The sequence below is a fragment of the Strigops habroptila genome, chromosome 1 (genome assembly GCF_004027225.2).
Source record: "Strigops habroptila isolate Jane chromosome 1, bStrHab1.2.pri, whole genome shotgun sequence".
Lineage (NCBI taxonomy): Eukaryota > Metazoa > Chordata > Aves > Psittaciformes > Psittacidae > Strigops > Strigops habroptila.
In genome coordinates this window covers 11,167,484-11,175,252 of record NC_044277.2, presented here as the reverse complement: position 1 = coordinate 11,175,252, position 7,769 = coordinate 11,167,484, and the positions used below count along the sequence as shown (strand labels likewise).

The 7,769-nt window shown below is 53.5% G+C and overlaps 1 protein-coding gene across 1 annotated transcript; it reads left to right on the top strand.

Moving 5' to 3' along the window:
* Positions 1–508: 508 nt before the first annotated feature.
* On the top strand, positions 509–6,580 carry TRIB1 (tribbles pseudokinase 1). Its single transcript, XM_030510810.1, has 3 exons — positions 509–1,591; positions 2,022–2,314; positions 4,316–6,580. Exons 1-3 carry the CDS (start codon positions 1,289–1,291, stop codon positions 4,782–4,784), a joined length of 1,065 nt encoding a protein of 354 aa, XP_030366670.1. The 5' UTR covers positions 509–1,288; the 3' UTR covers positions 4,785–6,580.
* The last annotated feature ends 1,189 nt before the right edge of the window (positions 6,581–7,769 follow it).

Sequence of the window (7,769 nt, the reverse complement as noted above, 5' to 3'; positions counted from 1 at the left end):
TTTCTTCTGTTTACTCACAGCCCTGGCTGCAAATCTATTTACTATTCCTTTAAACCCACACGTTCGGAGCTGGACTCTCTCTGCTCCTTGCAGGTAACTTCAGCAGTGGGCTGCTGCTTGCTCTCCATGCTATTCCTTTTTCGGAGAGCAGATAGTTTTAACATAGGAAACACCCAATGCCAAGTATTTCTGATGGTGCATGTTAAGTTGACGCTCGCAGTTAACACACAGCAGCTTCACGGTGCAAACCATGGGATGAACGATGGTTATTTAGTGATTAGTGAAAAGCAAGAACTGGGGCTGGGGCAAAGCCACAGCACACGTATAAAGGAGAAGCTCCTGGGAATGAGCTGGGCTCGCTTTCTCTCCACATTTATCCTGGCTTCACTCTTTGTTTTTACACATCGCACGAGGCGATGCTGTCTCGAAAGCACCACAGCAGCATTTGGAATTTCTGGCACCGCTTCCCAGCGGCGCACGCTGGTCCTGGATAAACCCGCTGCTGCCATTTCCAGGGCTGCCTTTGCAGGAGAAACAAATGCTCAACCTTCCGTGCCGATGACTTTATTACTGCTCAGCTTCGCTAGGAAACGCTCCCTGCTTTGGACTTTCGAATCCTCTCTTTGGGCTTACGAGCGGGCAGTGGAGGGTCGGGGGGTTTGCTAGTACACTGGGCTTGAAAGGGGTGAACTCTAAACGCGAAGGGTGACTCCCAAAAGAGAGGGGCGAATCTCAAAGGCAAGGGGTGACCCCCAAAAGAGTGGGGCGACTCCCAAAACAAAGGGGTGACCCCCCAAAAGCAAGGGGTGACTCTCAAAAGAGACGAGCAAAGCCTCAAAGCAAGGAGTGACTCTCGAAAGAGAGCAGCGAACCCCTCAAGCAAGGGGCGACCCCCAAAGCGAGGTGCGCCCCCCAAGCGCTGCCATCCTCAGGAGCCTGACTCAGACACGACACGTCCTTGCTGGGGACCGGTGAAGGACCACAGCATGGGGGTCCCCGCCGCCCCGCCCGCGTGTCCCGCCGCAGCCGGGGTTGCGGCGGGCAGGCGGAGCGGCGCGGTGCGGGCGTGCCCGCGGCTCCCTCCTCCCCCTTCCCCGTGCGTCAGCCCCGGGAGGAGGAACCGCGGCGCTTTTTTCCCCCCTTTTTTTTTTTTAAAGCCTCCAAGTACTTGAGCGCGGAGTCGGCGGCAGATGGTGGGCACGGCCCGACGTGTCGGCGCGGAGAGCGAAGGGATGCGCGCAGCGCGCACCGCCCGGCTCTAGCTCCGCGCCCGCGTCCGCGCCCCCCCATGAGCCGCCCCGCGTCCCTGCTGCCGGCCGCCCGCTGCCGCAGCGCCCCGGCCAAGCGGCTTCAGCCGCTCCACGACGGCCCCGCCGAGGAGGCGCCGGCCGCCAAGTGCCCTCGTCTCGCCGACTGCGGCCCCCCGGACTGCCTGAGCGCGCCCGGCTCGCCCTGTTCCCCCGCGTCCCCCGCCGGCGGGGGGGCTCCGGGGCCCAGCCTGATCGCCTCGTACCTGCTGCTGCCGCTGGCCGAGCGGGAGCAGGTGTCCAGGGCGCTGAGCGTCAGCTCCGGACGGGAGCTGCGCTGCAAGGTGAGCTCCGCGGGCGCGGACGGGGGGGTTGGTGGTGGTCGGGACCCTCCCGGTGTGTCTGAGCGCTGCGGGACCGCTTTACCCGGGGGGAGCCGCGCAAAACATCTTCCCGCTGTTCTCCCTGTAGAAATGCCCAGCCTGCCGCCCTGGGGATTCATTTACAGGCGCTGGAAGTAAGCTCTAACTCCGGGTTACCTCGGAGCACGTTCCCAGAAAGGCTTTGAGGACGGTGCTTTGTTTTACTGCTTTTTTTCCCCCTCTTTTCAATGCAAAACGAACAGGAAGGGTCTCGGTAACCGCTTTGAACGGCGCTCCTGCCGAGCCCTGGCTCCCCTCCAGCTCCCTCGTCATTGTTTGGGGAGAGTTGCTACGCGAGCGGCTGCTTTCAACGCCCTTGAGAACGAATTTTGCTTTAATTTCCTCTTTACAGGTGTTCCCCCTCAAACACTACCAGGACAAGATCCGGCCTTACATTCAGCTGCCGTCACACAGAAACATCACCGGCGTCGTTGAAGTCATCCTCGGGGACACCAAAGCCTATGTGTTCTTTGAAAAGGACTTTGGGGACATGCACTCCTACGTGAGGAGCTGCAAGAGGCTGAGGGAAGAGGAGGCTGCCCGGCTGTTCAAGCAGATCGTCTCCGCTGTAGCTCACTGCCACCAGTCGGCCATCGTACTCGGTGACCTCAAGCTCAGGAAATTTGTCTTCTCCAATGAAGAAAGGTAAGTGGTTGTCACCAGCCAGCCCTGGGGTGAGTGGGGAGGGAGGAATGTCACATCCAGAGACGCAAAAGGGAGTGGAAACGGCTGCCGTGTCAGCCGGGCATCACTTGCAAGCGATCCGAGTAGGTCCCCATCACGTGTGTGTAGTAGGTCACGGATCCAACCGGTACGCACTGACTCTTACTTAGATCTCAACTGATGAAAGGGAGGAAGCTCGCCAGGAGCTTCCTCTCATTCAGCAGAAGTTCAGTGAAACCCACTGGTAGACAAAGGGATGATAGTTCGGGTGCTCGTTAGCGCCAGAAGATGTCATGTGTGCCACTCATTCAGCGTGAAATGAATAAAAGGCAGAGAGGAGAGGAGGGAGGCTGAGGCGCTGTGCTGGGGAGGGGGAACATCCCGGCTCGGGGAGCAGGACGTGCGAGGAGCTGGATGGAGCTCTGGTCCCTCCCTGGGAGACCCTCAGTGCTCAGGAGGGGTCTCCTTCCTGGAATCCCCTGCTCATCAGGGTCATGCTGCTCACCAAAGACACGCTGTGTCCTTCGAGGCTTTTATCCCTCCTCGCTACTGGTGGCGGGGCTGTGCGTGCCCCTGTGCCCGTGCATGTGGGCACACACAGGAGGGAAGGTGCGACAGTGTCCAGTATTGCTTTGGGAATCCTGCACTTGGGTAAAACTTAGCCTGAAGCCTAGGTTTATAGAGAGGAGATCCACAGCCTGGCTGTTACATTTAGATAGGGGAAATAATTCAGTATTTCCCTGGAGTGCTCACTACTCCTGTAGTGCCTCACAGCATGTGGCAGAGCCAGAAATACACTTCTAATCAGCAAAACCGACTCTGACTCGTTGCTTATCCTGTGGAAAGCTAAAAAAAGAAGTAAAAGCTGTAATGGAGTTGTGCTTAATCTGATGAAAGTGGAGGTGATGTTACTGAAGCAGAAGAAAGTGCATTTTCACCTTTTTGCAACCGGGCTGCAGCTGTTCAGTGTATCGTTTATAGGATAGGAAAATGAGGCAGCGCTGCCCCTCTTACACAGAAACAACCGTATGCTGACGTGCAAAGAGAGCAATTCCTTTGAAGGAAACTATTGCAGCTTTTCCCGCCCATGAGGAGGTGAAACATTTGCTGAAATGTTACATTGCGCACGGTCCCGTGTGGAAATAGCGCGTTGCACAGGCGGGTGTCATGTGTGCGGCGTTTGGCAAGAAGAGGGTTAAGCAATGGCAGGCGGGCCCGGCGCTGGGCACAGGTGCAGTTTCAGGGCTCCCGCAGCCAATCCCGGGCCCACGGTTCCCGTTGAGTCATATTTTCCGTTTGCAGAACCAATGGGTATTTGGCGAGGTCACGCTGAGGACAGGCTGCAGCCAACGCAGCCAGCGCAGCAGAGCCCTTCCAGGGCGAGAGGTGGCTGCTTTGCTTGATGTGGAGCGCTCCGTTTCCACCCAGAACGGAAGGTCGGGGTAGAGCCACCTCTGGCTGGGAGGTGGGGGGTGCGTGGTACCCTCGGGAAAGGCACAAAGAATAAAGGAGCAAATGAAAAACTAAAATGCAGCACTCGGGAGAGATGAGGGTCCCGCAAGCGGGGAGGGGAGCTGGGGTTCGCAGTGTGCAAAGTCACGCAGCTGGATGCTGTTTGCTCAAAGTCTGAACCACAAATAGCAGCATTGTAGCCAATTAAACCCCTGCAGTCACAGTGCAATCTGTGTAGATAGAAGGTGACTTTGCTGGTGTTCCTCGAGAGCCCTCTGTGTTGTTAAAGTCCCCAGTCTATGAAATAAGCAGGCGTCGCTGTGCGCCTACTCAGTGCACGTAGCTGCGCTTCCATTACATGGGTCCAGGAGTCCAGGCAGCTTCTCCGCTGCACATTAGGAAGTGTTTCCTTTCCTTTTCGTTAAGCCAATGTGAGAAGGGGTGCGTTGCCATGGTGGGGGGCTCACCATGCTCCCTTGTGCCTGTGTGCTGCTATTTCTAACCCTCGGCTTCCTCTCCTGCCCTCCCTAGGACTCAGCTGCGGCTGGAGAGCCTGGAAGACACACACATCATCAAAGGCGAAGATGATGCACTCTCAGACAAGCACGGCTGCCCGGCGTACGTCAGCCCTGAGATCCTAAACACCACGGGGACTTACTCTGGAAAATCGGCCGACGTGTGGAGTTTGGGAGTGATGCTCTATACCCTGCTGGTGGGACGCTATCCCTTCCATGACTCGGATCCTAGCACTCTGTTTTCCAAAATCCGGCGTGGACAGTTCTGTATTCCTGACCATGTCTCCCCCAAAGCCCGATGCCTCATCCGCAGCCTCCTGCGGCGAGAGCCCTCAGAAAGACTCACTGCTCCGGAGATCTTGCTTCACCCTTGGTTCGAGGCAGTCTTGGAGCCTGGATATACAGACCAGGAGACGGGAACTTCGGATCAGATTGTTCCAGAATACCACGGAGACAGTGACGATATTAGTTCCTTCTTCTGCTAACCACGAAATCTCACAAACCTCGCGGTTCTCACCTCCGGCATCTTCACAGGGTTTCATTTTTCCACGTTTGCAAACGCAACAGCATCTTAAAGTGCCAGTATGGTCAGAGAAGTGACCTTGTTTAAAACAAACGCCAACCCGTAGATCTCCGCTCCCTGAGTGCACTCAGTTTCATTCTCTCACTCTGCTGGTAGGTCGGTCCCACCAGCTCTGGAGGACCCATGCAGCTTTGTGAGAGCCCCTCGGCTTTTCTCCTGCCTCCCACATCCTCCTCCGGTGTAACTGGTCGCATCCTGGCTGCAGAGTCTTACAGCTGGCAAGGGGTGAGACAGAAAGGCAGCCCCTTCTGCTTTCCCATGGGGGTGCAGAGCCCCAGGGCCGCGATGGCCCCAGCCACCCCCCACTAACCAGGGGTGGGGGGCACGAGGAGCGCCTCTAACCAAGCAAATCTGACACAGGTGGTAGGAAGGGGAATCGGCTCAGCCACACCGAGCTGCAAAGTAGCTTTCTGACTGTAAGAGCACTTCAGTGAGGGGAAGAGGTCTCCGCCTGCCACGGTCAGCTGCCTGCTGGCTGCTGCTCCTCCAGCTGATCTTGCTTTCAGAGGCATGAAGCTCCTAGATCCACCTGTAAGACAAACCACTGCTGTGGCTCTTTCCGAAGCAGAAACGGGTGGATCTCCCAGCCGGATCCTCTCCGATTCCATTCGCTGACCAGGAAAGCATTTTAAATAGACTTAAGCCTTGTGTTACCATGGTGTAGCCTATACAACTTTATGCCCTCAGCAGGCTTGTCAAGTAGCAGGTCTCGTTAGCTCCGAGTGCCAAAACATATCCGTTTACCAACCCGTAACACTATCGGCTGGGGCGCCTTCCCTTGGAAAATGATAAGGGGTATCTTGTACAGTACCTATAAACACGTCGTGTTTTCCTACAGGCTCAACTCTTAAAAACATCATATCCCCTCTCCTTTTTCCCTCTTCCACCCTCCAAAAAGTTAGTCTTAAGAGTAAAATCTCCATATGCCCTTAGTTGATTATTCAGGTATGTTGTTTGCCCCCAGCTACAGAGGTTTTTTCCCCCTTAAATTTTATTTTATTTTATTTTTTGCATGATTATTCATAGTCTTTCCAATGTGCGTGGATAATGAATATATCTAAATCATTAGCTTCCTGGGTTGGGGGTCGGTAAAGCTTAGTCCTGCCGAAGATTTCTGCGTCGTTTCACATGTGTGTCCAGTGGCTTATGCAAAGAGGTGTCTGTTCGCCTTAGGCGAGAGTATGGCTTCGGGAATGGTCGTGAGGTGGGTAATGCATGTCCCTGACGTGACACAGGTCGAGTGAAGTCATTTGTAGGGTTAACCCCTGGCAAGCTGCAGCCCCACCACGCATTGCGAGAATACCATGTATACCTCATGGACTGTGTACTTTGTACATACCTTACTCTTTTGGGGTTTTGTTTTCTTGTTCTGTTGTACTTTGTTTGTCCTAATAAGAGGTGTCGAAGAGCAATTTAATGTGAATTATTGTTGGCAATACTAACTTGACAGAATCATGAGCATTAAGAGCAGGGCGCTACAGCTCTCCGTTGCACTAAACCTCTCATGATTGCTTGACATTTGTATCTGTGATACAGTTTAACCCTTCTATGAAAAACAGTACATTTGTATATATTGGTAGAAAGTTCTGCCAGAAAAGCTAAAAACACTATGTCCAACTTGTAAATATGTATATGTATGTGGAAACCTGGATGATAAAGTCTGACTTGTAGAAAGTTTTAATAAACTTGGTTTCATAATGTTTGTCCCCATTTCTTGCGGTGTCTCGAGGGGAACACAGCTTGAGTATGCCTGGTTTAATCTGAAAGAAATGGGGATCTGCTCATCTGTGGTCCCTGTGCATACTCCATTATGCCTGAGCTGCTGGGGTCTGCCTGGGGTTGTGTCCCCATGGGGATGAATGGGCACGGAATAGTTCCTGCCTCTTGCGGGCTGGAAAGGGCTGGAGATGCCCCCAGAGCTATGTGAAACGGGGTATCCTATTCATCTGATAAACAAGAGGGAGAGGAGTTCCAGCTCTGCCTCTGAACTTTAGAAACCCTATTGCCTTTCAGCACATGCATTCACTTCCATCTGCACCCCATGAGCAGAAAATGCTATGGCACTGCACGGCTGTCATCCTGCACCTGTGTGAGTGGCAATGAGATGCTCAAGTCAGTGGAAAATCAGATCTCAGGTGTCTAAAAGTAAGCAGCCAGAAGCAGAGGCAGCAGTTGAGGGCATTGGCTTTAACGGGGAGCTGGAGCCAGTGGCTGGGTCTTGAGCCCACTGCTGGGAGGCAGAGCCGAGGGCACCTGGTGCTCCTGTTAAAGATGGAGAGAAAGATTATTAGAGCTGCTTTTCTTTGTGGTGAGAAGAGAGAGATATAAATAGCAGCAGTATCAAGGTTAGAGAATGTGCTTTCCTGAAAGAGATCAAGCCACCCTTGCAATCCACCCGGAGCGGTGAGATCATCGCTCACAAGTAGAGAGGAGGAGGAAGAGAGTCTTGATTTTTATTTATACTTTGCCTCATGTTTAACTTTGTCCTTTTGCTTGAAATCTGTTCACTAGAGCAACTGCTTCCAGGCAGCTCTTTGAGCAGGAGCAACTTTAAAAAGGATTTTGCTTTTAGAAGGCGAGTGGAAATAGAAAAAGGAGGAACAGGGACCTGGTCGGTGATAAACTGAAGTGCACTGACTTTAACTAGGCACCTTGACTCCCACTCTGAGAAACCAGCGATCTGTGCAGTAAGCATATTTTCTTAGCACTTGCTGAGTGAATGTCAGGCACCAAAATATCTCAAGTTACTTTACTGATGTTATTCTTGCAAGACTTGTAAACATACATGCGCCACATAGCCTGGCTGATTAAATTACCCCCTGCCCTACGATGCTTTCGGGCTTGGACAGAAGCCCTGGTGCATCCTTTTAAAACAACTGCAGAATGT

Coding starts and splice junctions, on each gene's coding strand:
- TRIB1 (XM_030510810.1), top strand. CDS start 1,289: ATGAGCCGCCCCGCGTCCCTGCTGCCGGCCGCCCGCTGCCGCAGCGCC. Junction 1,592..2,021: donor GACGGGAGCTGCGCTGCAAG/GTGAGCTCCGCG, acceptor TCCTCTTTACAG/GTGTTCCCCCTCAAACACTA. Junction 2,315..4,315: donor GTCTTCTCCAATGAAGAAAG/GTAAGTGGTTGT, acceptor TGCCCTCCCTAG/GACTCAGCTGCGGCTGGAGA.